Genomic DNA, 24034 nt, shown 5'->3' on the forward strand with positions numbered 1-24034 from the left:
TGGAAGATCATCACCAGATTAACCTTCCTAAAAACAAACAAACAAACAAAAAAATAATTTCTCCAGGGCACTTATCTGCCTAAAAACCTTCAGTATTCCCCAGAGCCTACAGGAGAGAGTGGAAAACGTCTCGAGGTAATGGAGTCCCCACCTACCTTTCCAGTCTTGTTTCGCCATCAGGAAAGGTCCACTCCCGCCAGACTGGCTTCCTTATTTGTTCCAGGGGAGGAACAAACCATGCTCATTTCAGCTTTGTATCCCCAGCGCCTATCACAGTACCTGGTACACAGTAGTTTCTCAGTAAATGGTTGCTGATTCAACAGAAACGTGAATGCTTTCAGGCCTGTGCTCTGCACCTCACTCCCGGGAGGCCCCTTTCCCACCCGCCTCGTGAAAACCCAGCCATCCTCCAAGGCCTCGTTCTCCACACCACCACCGAAGCATCTGCCCTTGCCACTCCCCTCCCCCACTCCCTATTCCTACAGAATCCCATCCCTTCAGACCTTGAGCGCTATTGAAACATTTCCTGTTCCTGTGTTTTGTCTGCCCCACTAAACTAGGAGTTTCTGGAGAAAGGCAGGATATTTTGAAGCAATGAGAAGCAGGGGAAAGGTTATGGATCTCTGGCTAGGCAGATCTAGTTATGTGACTTTGGGAAAACTTTCTGTAAAGCACTTCGAACAGGGCCCAGAACATAGTCTGCACTTCATAAAGGCTATTGCCGCTGTTCATCTCTCGGAACCTCAGTTTTCTCCCAACCTCACTTCTCTCGCTTACAAAATGGGATTGGTAATAAATCCTCTGTCAGGTGGGTCTTTGTGAAGATTAGGAATAACGCCTGAGAAGTCTCTAGGGCCTTCCTTAGCACACAGCAGCCACTCAATAGCCATATGGAAGCGATTATTACAAAGCCTCAGGCTGGGTGCAGAGAAAATGCTCCATAAACATTTATGGAATGAGTTGAATGAATGGAGAGAGAGACAGTCTGATAGCAGATCAGATATCAAGGGGAACTTTTTCAGTCATTCATTCAACAGATCTTTATTAAGGGCTTATCGTAATGTCCCAGGCTTTGTCCTGGGTGCTGGGATGCAACAGTAGGACAGCCCTTGCCCTGTGAAATGTACCTTCTGATGGGGAAGGCAGATAATAAACAGGAGGAGACAGAGAAATAAATGCTTATATGGTATTAAGTGCTATGAAGAAGAACGAAAAGCAAGGCGAGGGCAAGCTAGGCGCTGGGCAAGGGCAGTCTGCAGAGGTGGCATTTAGGCAGAGCTTCAGATCCCTAGGAGAGCTGGGTTTTCTGAGCTGTCCTCGCCCTCAGGCAGACTCTGTACTTTTCCACGGGGCGGCCTCTAGTGCCAGGAGACCCTGATCCATCAAAGAGGCTGCGGTCTGGCTCCCAGGGCCCCTCTCAACTCAGACCAAGCTACAAACATGCTGAACCAGCAATTACAAACTTATTTTGACAAGACCGTTCGACTTGGCCACTTAGCCCTGCGTGGATGTAAATGGATTACAATCATACCGCAACTGGTCTGTTCCCCAGAAAGTTCAGATCGCTGTTCTCTCCAAACAGGTAGCCTTCGGGGTGAGTTGAATCAAACTTCTCTCCTCCCATAATGAAGTGGCTGGCAAAATAGCTTCCTAGAGGGCAAGAGACAGAAAAATCAAACAGAAACCAGTCAAACTAAGCCAAGCGAGAAAGCTGATGCAGAAAAAAAAAAAAAGGTTAACCCTTCAACAAACAATTAGAGCAATTTCTAACCCTAGGAAAATTTTCTTCTCTTGATTGGGGATAATGGCACAAACTAAGCAAAATCATAGCAGTGAGAACCCAAGATACCAAATATAAAATAGATCACCGTATTCCTTGTGACATTCTTAATTGAATCTTTACCATGATCTGCCTGATACCATGAAGCAAAAGACCAGAAGGCCCCACAATGCACATGAACATATAATGTATGAACATATCTATATTATATATATATATGTTAATGAACATATATATGTGTTTTGTTCCTGATTTTTTTCCTTACACTGGAAGCGGGTATTCTTTGTTCTCCACCTATTCAGGAATCTTAACTGCAGGTATCAGCATGCATACACACATACGTTTCTTTGCCTAGATTTTTCATAAGCCAGCTCATACCTATACACAGAAGTCTCAGCACCTACCTACCTACGTGTATACCTCCATAACCCTCTACAGTGAAGGCTCTTTGTTTTTCATATTTGCTTCAAAATGACTGCTTAATAGGAAAATACAAATTTAAATAATACTGCCCCAGGCTTTACCTACCAACTACCACATAGATTATGTAGTTTAATTGGACAAGTTTAGTGCTATGAAAGGTACAGACACATACACAAACCCTAGTCTCAAATTCATTAGCAGTGCTAATGGCCAAGGTTACAGGGACATCAGTCACACAGGCTCTCTTTGCCCCACCTTGACCAGCCAGGAGGCAGGGATATTTTCAACTCTACACTAAACAGATGCAATCAGCAGTCAGGGTCAGAATCCCCATCTGCCTTATCCAGATAGAAGGAAGAACCGTGCCAGGACGTGATGGCACTAAGTCACCAAGGGAGGCTTAGGTAACACTGCACATTCCATCTGGGAACACTTTCCAAATCTGATGATTACACGAATGCTTCTCATAGAATGGATAAACAACAAGGTCCTACTGCATAGCAAAGGGGACTATATTCAATATCCTGTGATAAACCATAGTGGAAAAGAATAGAAAAAAGAATGTATGTATATGTATAACTGAGTCACTTTGCTGTACAGCAGAAATGAACACTTTGTAAATCAACTATACTTCAATTAAAAAAATGCTTTTTTTAAAAAAATAGATCTTTATTGGAGTATAATTGCTTCACAATACTGTTAGTTTCTGTTGCACAACAAAGCGAATCAGCCATATGCATACACATCCCCATATCCCCTCCCTCTTGAGCCTCCCTCCCATCCTCCCTATCCCACCCCTCTAGGTCATCACAAAGCACCAAGCCGATCTCCCTGTGCTATGCTGCTGCTTCCCACCAGCCAACTATTTTACATTCAGTAGTGTATATATGTCAATGCTACTCTCACCCCAAGTCCTCAAGTCCATTCTCTATGCCTACCTCTTTATTCCTGCCCTACAACTAGGTTCATCAGTACCATTTTTTTTTTTTTTTTTTTTAGATTCCATATATATGCATTAGCATACGGTATTTTTTTTCCTCTTTCTGACTTACTTCACTCTGTATGACATAGTCTAGGTCCATCCACCTCACTACAAATAACTCAATTTCATTTCTTTTTATGGCTGAGTAATATTCCATTGTGTATATGTGCCACATCTTCTTTATCCATTCATCTGTTGATGGACATTTAGGTTGGTTCCATGTCCTGGCTATTGTAAATAGTGCTGCAATGAACATTGTGGTACATGTCTCTTTTTGAATTACGGTTTTCTCTGGGTATATGCCCAGTAGCGGGGTTGATGGGTCATATGGTAATTCTATTTTTAGTTTTTTAAGGAACCTCCATACTGTTCTCCATAGTGGCTGTATCAATTTACATTCCTACCAACAGTGCAGGAGGGTTCCCTTTTCACCACACCCTTTCCAGCAAAAAAAATGCTTCTTAAGCCACATTTCTATAATCTAATTCTCCCACAAAGGCAAGCTGTTCAAAGTGAACGACTCCTACCATAACATACTTTATCGATGCTCTCATATACCCCAGTTCTTGGATTAATACAAAGAACTTATGAATCTGCAAAAGTCTTCTTTATGTGTTATACGGCTCAGGTAAATGTTTCAATGTTTTAGGTTTACAGCAAACTCTAAAAAAAATGAGATTCAGCACTTTCAGCCTGTGAAGAAGCCACAGCAAGGAAGACAGAGAAGAAAGTTCTAACAGAAAAACTGAACCAAATGTTCATTTTTTGGATTTTCTACACATGGAGCTGCTTTAGTCTAGAAACACTTATTAAACAAAACAACATGGATAAAATCACTCGCCACAAAGTGAGGCAATTCTTTAATTAAATAACAAGCAGGAAAACATTATTTGAGAGTGATAGCAGCCAAAACCAAAGCAATCACTGAGGAAGCCTTGAAAGTTGCCCATCAAAACGAAAACACACGGGGCAGCCATCTGCAGTGATACAGCAGTGCGATTCATCATTTAGGAAAGCTTAATTATCAATTATTTATGTCTAGCACTTACTAGCCCTATTTTCCATGTGCATAATTTATAGCGAGGGGAGGTGCCTAGTTGCCATAAGCAGACGCAGCCATCTCAAAGAATTTGTCATTTACTGTTGAACCTTAGTAAAATATATTTTTTATACATTAGACATTATACATTTATTATACATTAGGTGAAATTAGAAAAGGGAAAGACATTTACATTGATGGATGGATGGCTTGCCCAAATCATGAATAAAGAACCGGGAGAAGCAGGTTTGGTGTCTGGAGTGGTACAGGTTGAGTTCAACGTGGGACACGCTGAGTTTCCAGTACCTGGGAGCAGTCAGGTGAGGGATGTGGGGACAATGAAATCCACGGAGATTTGATCCTAGCAAGAGAAGAGCACTAATGGCTTCAGGGTTAAAGTGTTAAAGATGACAGTGTTCTATTGGAAATGCCATTTTTGGGGGAGCTGTGACATTAAAAGAAATTATCCAGAAAGCAGTGTAGAGCTAACTGTAGCCTTGCCTGGCATTAGAAATCAAGAGCACACATATACAAAGACCTAAAATTAGGGCTTCCCTGGTGGCGCAGGGGTTAAGAATCCACCTGCCAATGCAGGGGACAAGGGTTCGAGCCCTGGTCTGGGGAGATCCCACATGCCGCGGAGCAACTAAGCCCGTGCGCCACAACTACTGAAGCCCGCGTGCCTAGAACCTGTGCTCCACAACAAGAGAAGCCACCGCAATGAGAAGCCCGCGCACCGCAACGAAGAGTAGCCCCTGCTCTCCGCAACTAGAGAAAGCCCGCGCGCAGCAACAAAGACCCAACGCAACCAAAAAGAAATAAATTTATTTAAAAAAATAAAATAAAATAAAATTAAGGTCAATAATCCACAAATGAAAAGGGGATTTTTCATTTCAGGAGAAGCGTCAATGCCAAGTTCCTGGGAAAAGCTGATCTTCCTTGGCGCACTTAAAATAGAAATGCCTCATCAGGTAAAAGGAAAATTAAACTTAAGACAACCGAAAGTTTGTTTTTCCCTCTCTTTGAAATGCACCTCGCTAATAACCCCAGTTAGACTACAGAGAGAGCAAACTTGCTATCTGCAGCCTAGCTAAAGCGTTCTGCCTGTTCGCCCAGGCTGCCCAGAGGTGTGGATCAGGGCACAGTGACCCAGAGTGGCCACATCAGCAGATGGGAACACCAAACACACTAACAATCCTTGAAAAAAAATGCCTTCTGGACAATTTGCACACATTTTTGCTTCTTAGTGTGAACTGCACTCTAAAATCAGAAATGGTAGAGGAAAAAGAACTGCACTAAAACACTTCTTTGCCTATTTGCTAATGGGAAAAAACACACATGACTAGTAGATAACCTGCAAGCTTTCCATTATTAGTTGGCTATAATTTCTTACCCAAATTATATTTAAAACATAAGGTGTGAGTGGGAGAGGAAAAGGGGAATTAGTGTTTAATGGGTATAGAGTTTGTTTTGCAAGAAGAAAAAGTTCTAGAGATTTTAACACTAATGAACTGTACACTTGAAGATGGTTAAGATGGTAAGTTTAATGTTAAGTATTTTTAACCACAATAAAAATAAATATCAAGAAAAAAAAAAAACCATAAGGTATGGCCCAGAATGACCAGTGCTAATACAATATTTTTTCAGTATTTTTAAGAAGGTATTAAAGAAAAAAAGGCATCCAGGCAAACAAAAAGCAAATTACTTACAAGGGAAGAAAATTAACACTAGCACTGTTCTTCCAGATCAGCACTGAACAAAAATACGCTAACATGGGACTTCCCTGGAGGTCCAGTAGTTAAGACTCCACGCTTCCACTGTAGGGGGAGTGGGTTCAATCCCTGGTCCTGGAACTAATATCCCATATGCCGCGTGGCGTGGCCAAAAATATATACATGTATACCATGAGCCATAAATGCAAGCCACATATGTAATTTTAAATTATCTAGTAGCCACATTTTTAAAAAGTAAAAATAAGCAAAATTAATTTGAATATATTTTATTTATCCCAATGTTGGATATTCCAATATCCCAATATATCCAAAATATTATTTCAATAGGTAATCAATATAAAAACTTTTAAGGAGCTATTCACATTCTTTTTTCAACTATCCACGAAGAAAAATACAACTATTTGTTACTCAGCAAGAGAACAAAGAGAAAAATCTTAGAATTCACTAACTTAAATAATTTACCCAGTGAATTAAGATATTAGGGCATATTCCTAACATCACAATGAAATTCAATGTTGCTCAGTGAATTCCAGAATTTATGTCTGTCCCAGTGAGATATTCTGACATTTGCCACCAAACCACTATGTATTATCACATCACGCAATAAAGGGCAGTTAAACCTCCTACCCGTCTTTCTACAACTCTGTATTTAAAGGGTACCCTAAATGTTAACAAACAGAAACTCTAATTTTATTCTAATTTAAAATAACTTTTCTTTCCAAATCTGTGATATTACTGAAATATGTTGGTCTACAGAAAAAGGGTTAGGGGAAAAAACCCAACTGTTTAGGCCTCTAGGTAATAGCAATTTATTTATAGTCATGGCATGATTCCAAATCAAAGATTTTAAGGTTTTTGAAACTTTATATTTTATAAAACTAACAAAATTCAAAGACGCTGAGTAAGCAATAAAATTGTGATAATTTGTATAGAGTAAAAGATGAAACAAAATATATTTTGGATTTTAGTCACTATCTCATGCTAATTGGGAGTTTTTATTGCAAGATCTGTAATCAATCTTCCCTTCTTTTTGTATTTTTTTAAAAATTGAGGTCACAGTAAAATAAATTAGACAGATATCCTGCCTATAAGTGAAAAATACTAATCTTCACCTATTTACTTTTGGACCAATGGAGTTATATCCTTGATTATTGTAGGAAATGGAATTGTACTTAAAAATAACTTCACACAAAATTAAAATATGGGAAAAATTTTAAAAAATAAATAAAAAGAAAAGGAAAAGAAAAAATTAAAATATGGAAAAACTGGCTATGGAAATCCTATTACGTTTTCATATATTTGAAAAATCTTCATCTACATGACATTTCAATAACATACTTTAAGCTTAAGGTCACAAAAATAAAAGGAAAGTAACAAAATTGTATTTAAACATCTCTAACTGTTCAAGTCAATTCTAATGCTACAGTGTTGCTTTTGTTATTCATGTTTTTTACTTATTTAAAAAAATTATAGGTGGTGGTTAAGAATCCACCTGCCAGGGGCTTCCCTGGTGGTGCAGTGGTTGAGAATCTGCCTGCCAATGCAGGGGACATGGGTTCGAGCCCTGGTCTGGGAGGATCCCACATGCCGCAGAGCAACTGGGCCCGTGAGCCACAATTACTGAGCCTGCGCTCCGCAACAAGAGAGGCCGCGATAATGAGAGGCCCACGCATCGCAATGAAGAGTGGCCCCCACTTGCCACAACTAGAGAAAGCCCTCACACAGAAACGAAGACCCAACACAGCCATAAATAAATAAATAAACAAATAAATAAATAAATTTAAAAAAAATTAAAAAAAAAAAAAAAAAAGAATTCACCTGCCAATGCAGGGGACACGTGTTTGAGCCCTGGTCGGGAAAGATCCCACATGCCGCGGAGCAACTAAGCCCGTGCGCCACAACTACTGAGCCTGCGCTCTAGAGCCCTCGAGCCACAACTACTGAGCCCACGTGCCACAACCACTGATGCCTACGTGCCTAGAGCCCGTGCTCCGCAACAAGAGAAGCCACCGCAATGAGAAGTTCACGCACCGCAACGAAGAGTAGCTCCCGCTTGCTGCAACTAGAGAAAGCCCGCGCCCAGCAGCGAAGACCCAACACAGCCAAAAATAAATTAAATAAATAAACAAAATTTAAAAATTATATAAGTAATACATGTCTTTGGCAAAAAAAGATAATACAAAGAAGTACGTAATTTAAAAAGTGATAATCCAACACTATGAAAGGTCACTCCATTATGAACAATCAGTCTGCAGCCTTCCAGATTTTCCTATACATATATAAACACGTTCAGGTTTTCTGTTTTGCTTTATTTTGATATTTAACCTAATTGGGATATTACTCATATAGAGCTGCATGTTGCTTTTTTTCCTAATGTGCTGTAGGCATCTTTCCATGTCTGTACTTATGGATTGACCTCATTGCCTCATTGTTCTTTTTTTTTTGGCCCGCTCCAAGCAGCTTGCGGGATCTTAGTTCCCCAACCAGGGACTGAACCCGGGCCCCAGCAGTGAAAGCACCAGAGTCCTAACCACTGGACCACCAGGGAATTCCCGACCTCATTGTTCTTAATGACTACATAATAACCACCTCTTATTGAGGGCTTACTCTATACCAGTGCTGTACTAAAAAGTATTATATAGGTTATCCCTCAAAACCCTATAAGGTGGGTGTTACTAATTTTTTTTTTTTAATTTTACCAAAGAGGACTTGAATGCACAGACAGTTTAAGTACTTTGTCCAAGGTCACACAGCTAGTAAGAGGCAGTGTCAGGCCCCAAATCCAGCTATTTTTATTCCAGAGCCTGTGTGTACTCTTAACGATTACACTGTAATCCCAATGAGTGCCCAGACTGAATTAACTGTTTCCCTACTGATAAACACTCCCTACTCTTTCTAGTTTATGTTGCTTGCCTGCTTTTTTTTTTTTTTTTTCTTTCTTTCTATTTGATTGTTTTTACATCTGGAATTTGTCTTCATGGACTGTATGGGATAAGAATTTTTTTTTTTCCAAATAGGAAATTTTACTAACACCATTTACTGACTATTCCATTTCCCCCACTAATTTGAAATGCTCTTTTTATCATGCTATATATACCTAGATCTGGATTCTATTCTATTCTGAACTAGTACAATATAGTTTTAACAACTGTAGCTTTACAGTATTTAGAGCAAGGCACATATCAATGGACCCAAACCTTTCTCATATTCTCAAGTCCCCAAACCTGACCCCTCTACCTGTCTTCCTTTTCCTTTGTGGCACTCCCTCAAAACCCTTCTCCAGGGACTTCCCTGGCCATCCAGTGGTTAAGACTCCGTGCTTCCACTGCAGGGGGCACGGGTTCGATCCCTGGTTGGGGATTATGATTTTGCATGCCGCGTGCAGCGCAGCCCCCCAAAAAACCCCCAAACCCTTCTTCATTACAAAAGTTTCATCACCTTACAACCTCCCCATACTTCTATTCATACTTTCTTGCCGTCTCAAGAAGATATTCCTCTTTTCTCCATTCCAAGGTTAACTTCTTCACCTGGGTTCTCATTCCCAACTGCCTCTATGTCCTCCAGACCTCATCAGAAACCATTGTTCTGGGCTTCCCTGGTGGCGCAGTTGTTGAGAACCTGCCTGCCAATGCAGGGGACATGGGTTCGAGCCCTGGTCTGGGAAGATCCCACATGCTGCGGAGCGACTAGGCCCGTGAGCCACAACTACTGAGCCTGTGCGTCTGGAGCCTGTGCTCCGCAACAAGAGAGGCCGCGACAGTGAGAGGCCCGTGCACCGCGATGAAGAGTGGCCCCCGCTTGCCACAACTAGAGAAAACCCTCACACAGAAACGAAGACCCAACACAGCCATAAATAAATAAATAAATAAATAAATAAATTTTTTAAAAAAAGAAACCATCGTTCTTTCTCAAGATTTCTACTCCCCTCTCTCTGCTGGCTTTCTACTTGCCTCATTCTACAAATGTCTTCTCTCCCTGACTAAAAAAACAAATACAAAAACAAGTTCCATCTGCCGTGCCTTAAGACCCACCCACTCACCCATTCGTCCATCCACCCACCCACATACATCCACCCATCCACCAGTTCATCCTTTGTCTACTCCCACCCCACATTAAACAACTCCTCAAATCTTTTTTTTTTTTCCCCTCAAATCTTTACAACAGTTTCCACCACTGCATGAAACTCTTCTCTGGAATACCAACCAGGCCAACTGTCTTTTCCCACCATTCACTCACCTTGCGAATGCTCAGAAGACTTCAACACTAATTTCTGAGTCTTCCTCTTCTTGCCACACTTTTCCACCCAGCCCCAAACATGGATCTGTCTCTAAAAGCCCCATCCTCTCCTTTTCTTTCATTCTTCCTCTCTCTCTCTCTTCCTCACAGAATCACAGCAAAGGCTTTGACTTAAGACAGAGCTGGATTTGATCCTGATGCCGCCGTCTACCAGCTGTGTGACCTAGGACAAATCATTTAACTTTTTTGAGCATTGGCTTTATTTATTTATTTATTATTTTGGTCGCGCCGGGTCTTAGTTGGCGGCACACGGGATCTTCTCTGAGGCATGCGAACTCTTAGTTGCGGCATGCATGCGGGATCTAGTTCCCCAACCAGGGATCGAACCCAGGCCCCCTGCGTGGATTCTTACCCACTGGACCACCAGAGAAGTCCCGCATTGGCTTCTTTATTTGTAAAATGGAGTTAATAATACCTCTTTCCAAGCATTGCTGTTGGGATCTAATAAGATAACATTTATGCAGCTGGCTAGGCCCAGTGGGCAATTAATACACGTTGGCCCTCCTTTGCCATCCTCAACTCCCAAACCTTTGTCTCTGATCTTTCTTTGGAGTTTCAGTCCAAATCTTTAACCACCTGCCGTATCTTTTTACCTGGGTATCCCTTCTTTGCCTCAAACTCAGTGAATAACCTTTTCTTCTGGAAGGAGGTGGAATGAAAGGCATTTTATCTTAAGAGTTGGCACCAGAACTCCTCTTAGGGAAAGCTTGATCTTTTTTTGGAATATACATTCATGAGCTACTTAGAATGGAGAATGGCACACCAAAAGTATGGGTGCTTTTGTTGCTTGTTAATGGCACTCAAACGACTTTGTAATTTGTTTTATTTATTTATTTATTTATTTTAATTTTTTTTAATATATTTTTTAAAATTTATTTATTTACTTGGCTGTGCCGGGTCTTAGTTGCGGCATGCAGGATTTTAGTTGTGGCATGCAGGATCTAGTTCCCTGACCTGGGATTGAACCCGGGTCCCCTGCGTTGGGAGCACAGAGTCTTAGCCACTGGACCACCAGGGAAGTCCCAGTAAGTTGTTTTTATTCTCAGGGGAAATAATAAAGAGAAGAGTCCAAAAAAGGAGAGGTAAGAGGAAAAGAGACATTAAGACAGAGGAAGGCAGGGATTGGTGAGCTGAAGAGCCAGTAAAACTCCCTAGTTGACATACAATTAGGGAGTCTGTATTTCTCCAATGTAAGCCCAAAGCAGGCTCTGTAGTTGTGGCTTGTGGGCTTAGTTGCTCCGCGGCATGTGGGATCTTTCCAGACCAGGGCTTGAACCCGTGTCCCCCGCATTGGCAGGTGGATTCTTAACCACTGTGCCACCAGGGAAGTCCCTAACTTTTTAAGACACTCCCAAACTCTTTTCCAAACTGGCTGTTATCATTTTACATTCCCATCCACAATGCACAAGGATTCCAATTTCTCTGCATTCTCACCAACACTTGATATTGTCTTTTTTATTGTTGCTCTCCTAGTGGTTTTGAAGTGCTATCTCATTGTGGTTTTAATTGTATTTCCCTAATAACTACTGAGGCTGAGCATCTTTCCATGTATTTATTGGCCATTCCTATATCTTCTTTGGTGAAATGTCTATTCAACTCTTTTGTCCATTTGTAAATTGGGTTGTCTTCTTAATATTGAGCTGTAAAAAGTTCTCGATATATTCTGGAAGTAAATCCTTTATGTGTTTTGCAAATATTTTCATTCAGAAGGTGGCTTGTCCTTTCATTTCCCTAATGTTGTCTTTTGAAGTAGAAACATTTTTAATTTGGAAGAAATCCAATTTATCAGTTTTTTCTCCTATGGATTTTGCTTTTGGCACTGTATCAAAGAACTCTGCCCAATCTGAAACAAATAAATAGTTTCTCCTATGTCTTCTTTTAGGGGTTTTATAGTTCTAGCTCTTGAATTTAGGTCCATCTTTAAAACAGCTTTGGGACTTCCCTGGTAGTCTAGTGGTTAAGACTCCACTCTCCCAATGCAGGGGGCCCGGGTTCAATCCCTGGTCAGGGAACTAGATCCCGCATGCCACAACTAAAAGATCCTGCATGCCGCAACGAAAATCTCACATGCCGCAACTAAGACCCAGAGCAGCCAAATAAATAAATAAATATTTTAAAAAGTAACAACAAAAAAGTTTTATTGAGCTATAATTCACATATCGTATAATTCACCTATTTAAAGTGTACAATTCAATGGTTTTTTAGTATATTCACAGAGTTATGCAACTATTCACTACTATCTAATTTTAGAACATTTTCATTATCCCAGAAAGAAACCCATTAGCAGTCACTTCTCATTTCCCCCTCCCCCGGCCACTGGCAGCCACTAATCTACTTTCTGTCTCTATGGATTTGCCTCTTCTGGACATGTCATATAAATGGAATTATACAATATATGGCCTTTTGCCTCTGGCTTCTTTCACTTAACATCAGTGTTTTTCAAGTTTTGTCCAAACTGAAGCAAATATCAATACTTCATTCCTTTTTGTTGCCAAGTAACACTCCATTGCATGGATTTACCACGTTTTATCAGTTGTTCCATTCACCAGTTGATGAACATTTGGGTTGTTTCCACCTTTTAGCTATTATGACCAGTGCTGCTATGAACATTCATGTACATGTTTTGGTGTGGATTTATTTTTCATTTTTCTTGGGCATATATATATTACGTGTGTGTGTGTAACATATGACTGTAATTGCTGAGTTATAAAGTAATGAACATTTGAGGCACTGTCAAACTGTTTTCCATAGAGCTTTCTGCAGCGGTGAGGGCTCCAACTCTGACATCACCTGTGCTCCTTGACCAATGACAATACCATGGAACTGGAGCCGTGATTGAGGCTGATGTAAATCTGAAGGCCTACCCTCTTGCAGATGCCCACCTCACCAAGAAACTATTGGACCTCGTTCAGCAATCACGTAACTACAAGCAGCTTCGAAAAGGAGCCAGTGAGGCCACCAAAACCTTCAACAGAGGCATCTCTGAGTTCACTGTGATGGCTGCAGACCCAAGCCCCTGGAGGTCATCCTGCACCTCCCACTGCTATGTGAGGACAAGAACGCACCCTGTGTGTTTGTGCGCTCCAAGCAGGCCCTGGGGCGAGCCGGTGGGGTCTCCAGGTCTGTCATCTCCTGTTCTGTCACCATCAAAGAACGCTCACAACTGAAGCAGCAGATCCAATCCATCCAGCAGTCCATTGAAAGGCTCTTAGTCTAAGCAGGTGGTCTCTGTCACACTCCCTGCTGACTCCTACACCAGGGGTTATGTATCATATCGTCTGTTAGCATCTAGTATTTCCAGCTACCTTCTACGGTTATAAAAGATTGTAGTGCTAAATCTGGAAAAAAACCAAACAGTTTTCCATAGCAACTGTACCGCTTTACATTCCCACCAGCAGGGGACCAGGATTCCAATTTCTCCACATCCTCACCAACACTTACTATTTGTTTTTTAAATTATCACTATCCTAGGGGATGTGAAGTATTATCTAACCGTAGTTTTGATTTGCATTTCCCTAATAGCCAATGATGTTAAGCATCTTTTCATTGTTGACATGCTTACTGTCCATTTGTATATCTTTGTTGGACAAATGTCTACTCAAGATCTTTGCTCCTTTTTTAATCAGGTTGTCTTTTTGTTTTTTGAATTGTACAAGTTCTTTATATATTCTAGATATAAATCCCTTATCATCCATAAGATTTGCAAATATTTTCTCCCATTCTGTGGGTAGTATTTTCATTCTGTGATCCATTGTGAGTTAATTTTTGGTCATGTGAAGAAAGGGTCTAAGTTCATTTTTTTGCTTGTCAATATCCAATTGTCCTAGCACCATTTGTTGAAAAACCTATCCTTTCCCTGTTGGATTGTCTTGGCACTTCTGTCAAAATCAACTGACCATAAATATAAGGATTTATTTCTGGCTTGCAATTCTGTTCCATTGATCTACATGCTGTTTTTTTAAGATTTTTTTTTTTTTTGATATGGACCATTTTTAAAATCTTTGTTGAATTTGTTACAATACTGCTTCTCTTTTATGTTTTGGTTTTTTGGCAGCAAGCCAGTGGGATCTTAGCTCCCCGACCAGACCAGGAATCGAGCCCGCACACCCTGCGTTGGAAGGCGAAGTCTTAACCACTGGACCACCAAGGAAGTCCCTGATCTATATGTTTCTTGTTGTACCAATACCACACCATGGCTTGATAGCAATTTTTGAAATTGGGTAGTGAAAATCCTCCAAGTTTGTTCTTCCTTTTCAAAATTGTTTTGGATATTCTAGGTCCTTTGAATGTCCACATACATTTTAGAATTGGCCGGCCAATTTCTTCAAAAAAGTCTGTTGGGATTTTACCAGAGAATGTACGCAATTTTCAGATCAATTTGGAGAACACTGGCATCTCAACAATATTGAGTTTTCCACTCCATGAACATGAAACGTCTATTTATTTAGATCTCTTTAAACTTTTTTAGTTAAAGCATCAATCTCAGCAACATTTTAGAATTTTCATTGTACAGATCATATACTTATTATGTGAAATTTATTCCTGAGAACTGTATTCTTTTTGATGCTACTGGGAATGGCAATAGTTTCCTTAATTTCATTTTCAGATTATTGCTTGTATATAAAAGCACAGTTGATTTTTGTGTGTTGATCTGATCTTGTATCTGCAAAGTTCCTCACTCATTTTTTAGTTCTAGTAGGTTTTTTTGTGGAATCTTTGGTATTTTCTATACATAGGATCATGTCATCTATGAATAAAGACAGTTTCACGTTTTTCTTTACAATCTGGTTGCCTTAAATTTTTTAAAAAATGTGTTTGTTTGTTTTGCCTTATTGTACTAGTTAGAATCTCCAGTTAATACTGAATGGCAAAAGCAGACATCCTTGTCTTCTTCCTGATCTTAGCAGGAAAGCATCTGTATCTCACCTTTAAGTATAGTGAGCGATGAGCTTTTCATAGATGCCCTGTATCAGATTGAGGAAGTACCCTTCTATTCCAAGATTGCTGAGTGTTTTTCATCTTGAAAAGGTGTTGGATTTGTTAAATGTTTTGTCTGCATCTATTGAGATGATCATGTAGTTTTTATTCTTTATTCTACCAATATGGTGTATTAACACTGATTGACTTTTCAGATATTAAACCAACCTTGCATTCCTGAGATAGATCCCTGGTCATGGTATATTCTGTATTCTTATTTATCTCTGTATGCCTGCATTCTACCTTTGATACTAGATGATAAGCACTGAAATTTTGGAAGGAGTGTAATTTTTATTTATTTATTTATTTAGTTTTGGCTGCATCAGGTCTTAGTTGTGGCACATGAGATCTTTCATGCGGCATGTGGGCTCTTTGTTGTGGCTCTCAGGCTTACTTGCCCCGTGGTATGTGGTATCCTAGCTCCCTGACCAGGGATCGAACCTGTGTCCCCTGCATTGAAAGGCAGATTCTTAACCACTGGACCACCAGGGAAGTCCAGGAAGGAGAGTAATTTTTAAATAATGATTTTTAAAGACTGCAATTTTTAGACTTTTAAATATATGTTTCCCCAGCACAAGCACTCTTTCAGAAACTAAAAACTTGAGCTCAGCACCTATTCAGCAAGAATACTTTGTTAAAATAAGAAGCCACTGGGGGGACTTCCCTAGTGGCGCAGTGGTTAAGAATCTGCTTGCCAATGCAGGGGACACGGGTTTGAGCCCTGGTCCGGGAAGATCCCACGTGCTGCGGAGCAACTAAGCCTGTGCACCACAACTACTGAGCCTGCGCTCTAGAGCCCGTGAGCCACAACTACTGAGCTCGCACGCCACACCTACTGAAGCCCGCACGCCTAGAGCCCATGCTCCACAATAAGAGAAGCCACCGCAATGAGAAGCCCACACACCGCAATGAAGAGTAGACCCCCGCTCGCCGCAACTAGAGAAAGCCCGCGCACAGCAACAAAGACCCAAAGCAGCCAATAAATAAATAAATAAATTTATAAAAAAAAAAAAAAGAAGCCACTGGGAATTCTCTGGCAGTTCAGTGGTTGGGACTCTGTGCTTTCACTGCTGAGAGCGCGGGTTCAGTCCCTGGTTGGGGAACTAAGATCCCACAAGCTGTGGGGCATGGCCAAAAAAAAAAAAGAAGCCGCTATGACTGTTAATTTTTATGTCACCTTGGCTAGGTTATGGTGGTCAGTTGTTTGTCCAAACACTAATCTAGATGTTGCTGCAAGGATATTTTGTAGATGTGATTAACATTTATAATTAGTTGACTTTAAGTAAAAGAGATTACCCTTGATAATGTGGGTGGGTTTCATCCAATCAGTTGAAGGCTTTAAGAGCAGAAACTGAGGTTTCCTGGAGAAAAAGGAATTCTGCTTTAAGACTAACATAGAAATCCTGCCTGAGTTTCTCATCTGGCAGACTGTCCTACAGATTTCAGACTGAAGAATACAACATCAACTCCTGTCTGAGTTTCCAGCTTGCTGGCCTGCCCTACAAATTTTAGACTTGCCAGCCCCCACAATAATGGAGGCCAATTATATGTATATATCTCCCATTGGTTCTCTTTTTCTGGAGAACCCTGGCTGATACAGCCATCAAATAGCTTATATTGTTAATCCTCCCTTCTGTGACCCACATCATGAATTACAAAGTTGATTCTGAGGGCTTTTATCCTGCTGATTGCCATAGGCATCAAAATCACAGGATCAGAATCTATACACTGGTGCACAGCACAACGCATGATATATACATAGCAGGTGCCCAAGAATGTGCACTGATGGTAATAAACAGAAAAAGAAAAGAGATGCTAAAGAACAAAAGAACACAACCACCATCATATAAGTAAATGAAAGGCCCCAAGTCATAAGACAAAATCAAGAAGTGAAAGAAATCAGTCTGCTCTTAATGAAGTAAAGTACAAATAAAGCAAAAATACTGGAGGTTTCAAAAGGAGAAGAATTACCACTTTTTAAGTGTTCAAAAATAATACTGGGGCTTCCCTGGTGGCTCAGTGGTTGAGAATCTGCCTGCCAATGCAGGGGACACGGGTTCAATCCCTGGTCCGGGAAGATCCCACATGCCACGGAGCAAATAAGCCCATGCGCCACAACTACTGAAAAGCCTGTGCTCTAGAGCCCGTGAGTCACAACTACTGAGCCCACGTGCCGCAACTACTGAAGCCCGCGCGCCTAGAGCCCGTGCTCCACAATGAGAAGCCACCACAATGAGAAGCCCACGCACTGCGACGAAGAGCAGCCCCCGCTCGCCGCAACTAGAGGAAGCCCTCGCGCAGCAGCGAAGACCCAACACAGCCAAAAATAAATAAATTAAATAAATAAATTTATTTTAAAAAAATAATAATAATACTAGCGTTTGAACTCCTGATCTTGATGACTCCATCATTAAATGGAAGAACCTTTACATTTTTTATGGTATTAAATGTATTTACTATGAATTTCAGAAACCTACTTAATTTTAGTTAACGTATCAATCAAAATGTGCCAGAACCAAATAATTCTTTATTCTGCAGTAAGTTCCATCTTTGAAAGCCCCTGGTTTCGAAACATATTTAATTGATGCCCCTAAAAGCTAAGAGAAACTTTTATAACTATTTGATCAGCAAAGACTTAGTACCCACGCTTTAGAAATGTGGTCTGCCCTAGGACAGACCCACGTGACAAGCATATGTGTACTCCAATGTAACAAAAATTTGGAAAATGATGATTTTAGCTGCTCAGGACTCTGATTACCATTTTGAATTTTTATAATAGGTTTCCCTCTTAACACCTGAGCAAAATGAATTACTCCTATTTTCCAATTTGCTCAAATATGTAAGAGAAAAATGAACTAGATTTATCAGGTACTGAATTAAAATGGATTAAATTGTCTTTATAGTATGCCTATTTCTTCCTGGACAGAGAAAACAGAACTAATGACTCTTATCAACATGGGGACCCCTTTCAAAAGTCAGGCCTACACGCATAAAAACAACCACCTCAGCAAAGCCCTAACTTTGCTGAACCAATCAATGATCGTGGGCTTTGAAAGAAGTGAGGATCTCAGAGAAGGATTTAAAAGCACGTATGGTTTCTAACTCAAAAATTACAAAGGGGGCTTTCCTGGTGGCGCAGCGGTTGAGAATCTGCCTGCCAATGCAGGGGACACGGGTTCGAGCCCTGGTCTGGGAGGATTCCACATGCCGCGGAGCAACTAGGCCCGTGAGCCACAACTACTGAGCCTGCGCGTCTGGAGCCTGTGCTCCGCAACAAGAGAGGCCACGACAGTGAGAGGCCCGCACACCGCGATGAAGAGTGGTCCCCGCTTGCCGCAACTAGAGAAAGCCCTCGCACAGAAACGAAGACCCAACATGGCCAAATAAATAAATAAATTAATTAATTAATTTAAAAAAAAAATTACAAAGGCACGACCAAATGCAGAACAGTGCTATAAATAGCTTTCTACGCTAATGTAGAAATACTCTACAGAAACAAACTCCCATCACACTTTCTGTTATTTAAATGATTAATATTTATGTATTTATTAACAAAGCTAAAAATCACCTAAGAACATATGTATAACATTAATCATTGCTGCATTGTTTGCAACAGTAAAAGACTGAAAAAAAAAAAACCACTCCCAAATGTTCACCAATAGACTATGTTAAAAACTGATAGGGCTTCCCTGGTGGCGCAGTGGTTGAGAATCTGCCTGCTAATGCAGGGAACACGAGTTCGAGCCCTGGTCTGGGAAGATCCCACATGCCACGGAGCAGCTGGGCCCGTGAGCCACAACTGCTGAGCCTGCGCGTCTGGAGCCTGTGCCCCGCAACGGGAGGGGCCGCGATAGTGAAAGGCCCGCGCACCGCGATAGTGAAAGGCCCGCGCACCGCGATGAAGAGTGGCCCCCGCTTGCCGCAACTAGAGAAAGCCCTCGCACAAACCGAAGACCCAACACAGCCAAAAATAAAAAAAATAAAAAAAATAAAAAACTGATAGCATGCGCACACAAAGGAATGTTATACAGTTGTTTTTTTTTTAAAAAAGAACAACAACAAAAAAAACCCCTCTCTAATATGGAGATAATATAAAAAGATCTCCAATATGTTTGAAAGTAAACAAAACAAATACAAAACAAGGTGCAGAGCAGTCTAAGTAGCATGCTATGCTTGTATTCACAAAAGAAACTCTGGACGAATTCCAGAAAGTGGTTACGTAGGTACGGGAGGTGTATGGGGAGGAACTAGGTGGATGAACAGCTACAGTGACAACTAGACTTTCACTGTATGCCTTTTCATTCTTTTAAACTTTGAACCATGTGACTATATTACTTATTCAAAAAAATAAATAATTCGAAATAATTTTAGGCTATTTTATTTTCACCTATCTCTATTAAAAAAAGAAAAAAGCTGTAAACCCAAGTTCCAACATGAAATCGGCTGTTCTCAATACTTTTTAAACGTTTCTAGTTCAATGTGCATACAAAACTAAGGGGTTCCTTTAAAAATACAAAAAAGAGGGACTTCCCTGGTGGCACGGTGGTTAAGAATCCGTCTGCCAATGCAGGGGACACAGGTTCGAGCCCTGGTCTGGGAAGATCCCACATGCCGCGGAGCAACTAAGCTCACGCGCCACAACTATTGAGCCTGCGTGCCACAAATACTGAAGCCCGCCTGCCTAGAGCCCATGCTCCACAACAAGAGGAGCCACTGCAATGAGAAGCCCGCGCACAGCGACGAAGAGTAGCCCCACATACCGCAACTAGAGAAAGCCTGCGTGCAGCAACGAAGACCCAAAGCAGCCAAAAAAAAAAAAAAAAAATACAAGAAAGAAAAAGCAATTTCTTCTGGGCACTGTGACCATCATTACGGGGACTAATGACCATGCGCTTACTGAAACAACTACTCCAAGGCCATGGAGTAACAGAGACTTTCCAGTGAGCCAGAGGGCGGTTTCAGCTCAGCCAGTTTAGTCACCTGGAGAAAACTGACTCTGCTATTTGCTTTGTTCTACTTTCCGTACTCAAGATAGGGAGACCTCAAAATCAACCCAGTCTGATAAGACCTCTGAGTTTTGTCTCAATTCTGATGCAGAATAGCCTCCATTCCACAAACCACCAAGGACAAGTTCAAAATTCAATTCCTTGAAAAAGGCAGAGGCTTTCGTAAGAAGAGCACTAACTTGCTGGGTAACCCTGGCCTTACCAATTCATTTCTCTGGGCCTCCATTTTCTTACCGATGAAATGAATGGGTCTGGGGCCAAATTCTCTGCAAGGTTCCTTTGGGTCTAAAATACTATAATCCAGGGACTTCCTTGGTGGTCCAGTGGCTAAGACTCTACACTCCCAATGCAGGGGGACTGGGTTCGATCCCTGGTCAGGGAACTAGATCCCACATGCCCCAACTAAGAGTTTGCATGCCGCAACTAAAGATCCCACACGCAGCAACAAAGATCCCGCACACGGCGAGTAAGAGCTGGCACAGCCAAATAAATAAATAAATTAATTAATTTAAAAAAATAAAATACTGGCTTCCCTGGTGGCGCAGTGGTTGAGAATCTGCCTGCTAATGCAGGGGACACGGGTTCGAGCCCTGGTCTGGGAAGATCCCACATGCCGCGGAGCGACTGTGCCCGTGAGCCACACTACTGAGCCTGCGCGTCTGGAGCCTGTGCTCCACAACAAGAGAGGCCGCGATAGTGAGAGGCCCGCGCACCGCGATGAAGAGTGGTCCCCGCTTGCCGCAACTAGAGAAAGCCCTCGCACAGAAACGAAGACCCAACACAGCCATAAATAAATAAATAAATAAAATAAATTTATTAAAAAAAATAAATAAATAAAATAAAATACTATAATCCAATAAAGAGTCAGGTAAATCTAAAGATCAGATGAAGGATAGGAGATGCCTCTAGACTACAGCATATTTTCACCTACACCAAGATTTGCTGACTGGGACATGAATGTTCTGATTCCTATTTTCTGTGTTTTATCTTCAACATACATAATTTGGCCCACTTGCTACAAAGATTTCTCTCATGCAAAAGCTCTGATTAAAAATGAGTTACCAGGGCTTCCCTGGTGGCGCAGTGGTTGAGAGTCTGCCTGCCAATGCAGGGGACACGGGTTCGAGCCCTGGTCTGGGAAGATCCCACATGCCGCAAAGTGACTAGGCCCTTGAGCCACGACTACTGAGCCTGCGCGTCTGGAGCCCGTGCTCCGCAACAACAGAGGCCGCGATAGTGAGAGGCCCGCACACCGTGATGAAGAGTGGCCCCCGCTTGCCGCAATTAGAGAAAGCCCTCGCACAGAAACGAAGACCCAACACACCCAAAAATAAATAAATAAATAAATTTAAAAAAAAATGAGTTACCAGAGACCTCCCTGGTGGCGCAGTAGTTAAGAATCCACCTGCCAATGCAGGGGACACAGGTTCGAGCCCTGGTCCGGGAAGATCTCACATGCCGCGGAGCAACTAAGCCCGTGCACCACAACCACTGAGCCTGCGCTCTAGAGCCCGAGAGCCACAACTACTGAGCCCGTGGGCCACAACTACTGAAGCCCGCGTGCCTAGAGCCCGTGCTCCACAACAAGAGAAGCCACCGCAATGAGAAGCCCGCGCACTGCAACAAAGAGTAGCCCCCGCTCTCCTCAACTAGAGAAAGCCTGAGCGCAGCAACAAAGACCCAACACAGCCAAAAATAAATAAATTAATTAATTCATTTATTTATTAAAAAAAAAAAGAGTTACCATTAGGAAAACTTTTAAAAAATTGATAGAGTGGAGAGGATGATTTAAGACTGTAGGTATGGAGGGTGTTGGTTAAGAAAAGTTTTAGTTTGGTCCATTATCCTTTGATTATCATCATCCAAGATTCATACTTGTATTAATATCTTCTGAGGACTAGCCTTCCAGTGATTTACCTTTGCTTATTCCCGTAAGTGAAGGAGGGGTGAATACTCTTCTGAGGCAGCAAATTCTACTGCAAACTCCAAGCCAGCAAAACCTGCTCCATATTCTGAGCAATAAAGGCTAAGTGATTTCAGAAAAGAAAAATCCACAATATTTGTGCATATTTTTGTCTACTAAAAAGCAAAATGCATGCTTCCTTTAGCACTGGTTTCATACAGTCATAATCAGCTAGAGCTTTATTAAAACACTAATGATGCACGGCTTTATCTCAGACTGTTCTAAAGCAGCTCTTAAGCACATTCATCTCAGCAAGGATTCACTCTCTGGCACAAATCAGTGAGCAACACAGCTCTGGCAGACACTCTGCAGGGTGCAGGTTCATTGTCTGGTCCCTACTTCCGGCTGGCACAAACTGGACAGACTGCTGAGAAACCAGCTCATCTCATTACTGTGTCTTTATCCTCCTGCTGCAATTCTGACATCTCTCCAAGATCACGAAAATCCTCATCAGGTCCTAAGCCAAAGAGAAGATGATAGCCATGGGTCCCCAGAAGCCTTGAGAAAAGCAAGGAAAAACAAAGAGCAGAGACTTAGGTCATGCGCCAGGAGTTCAGAATTGGCTGGTACTCAATCCACTAGACAGCCTCTCTTGTGCTGTCAAAATTCTCCTCCACTTCCAATATTTATGCTACAAACCAGAGGCTGGAGACGTTTATCTTTTTAATGATTCTGAAAACAAACATAATACTTCTCTACATTTTAAATACCTGTGCCCTGTCCCAGAGCTACCCTCATTCCAAAAACCAGGCTTGCCACTACTTTGGCAAAGCGGCAACCCGAGTGCCTCTGATACTAGATTCCCTAACATTTCTGTTAAACACCTTTCTTCTGACAACCTCTTAAAAAGCACCAGTACAGCCAACGCATTTTCGGCCTCCATCCTCCAGCAGGCGACGGGAGCTTTCCCCTGAGAAATCTAATTCAAACCTGTGTCTGTCCCTCCCTCTCCGGAGGCCACCAGGGCCAGCACCTGGCACAGGCGCCTGCCTCGGATGCCAAGCCCGCCTGACCTAACCCTCAGCTCCCGAGGGGAACAGGCCACCGAGCGGGAAGGAAGGGACGCAGCGCTGCGGCCAGCGGGGACCCGGCCTGCGCCGCGGACACCCCGCCCCTCGGGAGCCGCAGTGTCCCGAGCGCACGTCTCTGTCACAGGACCGACTGCGTGGGGGTCGCTCCCGTCCCCCGGCGGCAGGGCTGCCCACTCCGGCGACCCGGCCAAGGGCCCTAAAGCACCCCTCCAGACCTCCTCCAACACCTCCCACCCTCCGAGATCGCTCTGCAGCGACGTCGGCCTCTGCGTCCCCGGGACGCCCGGAGCCCTCGCGCGGGAGCACCGCGACCTCCTCCCGGCCCCGGGGCGTGCTCACCGGACTTGGGCGGGTAGCGGTACACGGAGTTGGACGGGATGTCCACCTCCTCCACGCCCGCGTGCTGCCGGCTGGTCAGGGCCCCCATGGCCGCTGCGCCCGCGCCGCCCTCGGCGCCTCACCGCGGCCGCTCGCCCCGCGCCCGATGCGGGGGTCGGCTGCCGGCCGCGGACGGCTCCGCCTCGGTGCTGCGGCTCTGGCGGCGGGGAGCCCCCGGCGCGCCGCGCACCATCCTCCGCCGGGCCCCGCGGCGGCGCCTGTGCCGAGGGGGGCTGCGGGCTGGGCCGGGGGCGCCGCCGCCGCCTCAGGCCTGGTGATGTCAGCGGCGGCTCGCGCGCGGGGACCGCGGCGGCCAAGGCCAATGGCGGGGCGGGGCGGGAGCGGCCGCGCCGCGCCAGCCAATGGGCAGCGGGACGCAGCGGAGCGGCGGCCGGGCTCGCGGGGCCGACCCGGGGCTCGCGGCCC

At 42.9% G+C, this 24034-nt stretch overlaps 1 protein-coding gene and 1 pseudogene across 1 annotated transcript in view; one reads left to right on the forward strand and one right to left on the reverse strand.

Moving 5' to 3' along the window:
* Positions 1-23716, reverse strand: part of RNF157 (ring finger protein 157) — an 80934-nt gene extending 57218 nt beyond the window's left edge. The window contains exons 1-2 of the mRNA XM_059906516.1: positions 23570-23716; positions 1532-1650 (exon numbers count right to left, since the gene is read on the reverse strand). Of these exons, the coding sequence (XP_059762499.1) occupies positions 1532-1650; positions 23570-23657 (207 nt within the window). The 5' untranslated portion in view covers positions 23658-23716. The remainder of the gene's footprint in view (positions 1-1531; positions 1651-23569) is intronic.
* On the forward strand, positions 13076-13493 carry LOC132355028 (NHP2-like protein 1; annotated as a pseudogene).
* Positions 23717-24034: the final 318 nt, after the last annotated feature.

This window comes from Balaenoptera ricei, chromosome 20 (assembly GCF_028023285.1).
Source record: "Balaenoptera ricei isolate mBalRic1 chromosome 20, mBalRic1.hap2, whole genome shotgun sequence".
NCBI classification, from domain to species: Eukaryota; Metazoa; Chordata; class Mammalia; order Artiodactyla; family Balaenopteridae; genus Balaenoptera; species Balaenoptera ricei.